Below are 1,594 nucleotides of genomic sequence, written 5' to 3' on the forward strand. Positions count from 1 at the left end.
CCCGGGTGTACTCTTGGGATCTATAAAAATCCTCTAATGTAAGCCAGAATTGAAGGAAACTAGACACTATTATAGCACATAATTTACTGGACCCAATTTTTGAGCCACTGTTTGCGAGAGAACAGACATAAACCTTAATAAAATCGACTCTTCTTAACCCAAACAAAATGATAAAAAGCGCTGCGGGTTCTGAGAGTTAATTAAGTAATTAGAGTGAAAATGATGTAGAGAAGTAAAAAATTTCATTTTGCACTATACAAGTAATTCTTAAAGATTTTCATCACTCTATATTTTAGTTAAGTAACTAAAGGGACATATTGTGAGGCTTACAACTCTGTGCAAACTCATTTCAGTGACTTTTTGCGAGATTTCTGCCTGCTGATATCATCAATGATGTCTGAAAAGTCAATGGTTCTGAGTAACTCACTCTCTATGTTCATGACGGAAAGATTACTCAGCCTCTCTTGCCCCATACTGTTTCTCTGTTCGTTTTTAATTAATTTGAGCTTGGAGAAAGAGCGTTCACCACCAGAATTGCTTACCATCATCGACAAATATATACGAAGTGTTATTCCAGTGTTGTGAAATGTTTCCACTAAATTATGTTCATGAAGAAACTGATACATCTTTAGTTCAGTAGATTTTGATTTATTGGGGCAAGTTGAGGCTTGAAGATCTGGTGAGGATGCAAACAAGCTAGACATGTGAACAAGTTCAGATTCAAGAGAGGCCTCAAGATCATCTGGATATGAGGCCACCAAATTTTCAGCTGAGCTTTTTATTGTAGATACTTCAGAGTGAGAGTGTGGAAATGAAGCAAAGTTTGACAGAAATCCAAACTTGCTGTTAACTTCCTTGTATGCTTCAAGACGCTGTTGTAAAGCACTGGTCATTTTATCAACAACAAGGAACACCTCAGTTCTAAATCTGTCTCTTGGGGAAAACCTTGCCTCTTCTGCACTTCCTTCGTCATAGCGACGGTTTCTTATGTGTACACGTTTCTCTTCTGCTTTGTACTTGTTATGACCACACACTTTTATTCCTTGGGATTCAAAGTGATCAAACTTTGTTCGCTGAGTCTGAACAAAGTCAGCAAGGGATTCTAATAATGATACCATAACATTCAGACATACTGTAGGATCTTGGAGAGAGAGACTTGTCTTGTGATACCACTCAAAGATTGTGCTCCAGAAAACAACAAGAATAGCTGATTCCAGTTCTCCAAGTTTCTTCAGGATGGACTGAGCTTGATTTTGGCAATCAGCTTCCTGTTCCATGTCAGAGGACAGAGTTTCCAAAGTTGTACAGATCGGAGTGAATCCCTTGTATAAAGCACTGACAGCTTCATACATTGCTGACCATCTAGTGTCTGATAGCCTTTTGACAAGAGTAAGTTGTAAGGGATTCAGTGCATCACAAAGTAGTCGCCAGCGGTATGTAGAAGCAGAAAAAAAAATGTACAAGTTGTTAACTAAATCAGAGAATCTCACAATTACTGGGTAGGATTCAGAATCACATTTTCCTACCAGGTTCAGCAAGTGAGCAGCACATGGCATAAATGTTGCATATGGACGATGTTGCCTTATTACAGTTT

General features: G+C 38.4%; 1 protein-coding gene across 1 annotated transcript; it reads right to left on the bottom strand.

Annotated features, from left to right (window-relative positions):
• Positions 1–344: 344 nt before the first annotated feature.
• On the bottom strand, positions 345–1,352 carry LOC145406134 (uncharacterized). The gene has a single exon (XM_080277334.1). It carries the CDS (start codon positions 1,350–1,352, stop codon positions 345–347), a length of 1,008 nt encoding a protein of 335 aa, XP_080133460.1.
• Between the last annotated feature and the right edge of the window lie 242 nt (positions 1,353–1,594).

This window comes from Coenobita brevimanus, chromosome 69, assembly GCF_032717465.1.
Source record: "Coenobita brevimanus isolate Jiangsu-jjx chromosome 69, ASM3271746v2, whole genome shotgun sequence".
Taxonomy (NCBI): domain Eukaryota; kingdom Metazoa; phylum Arthropoda; class Malacostraca; order Decapoda; family Coenobitidae; genus Coenobita; species Coenobita brevimanus.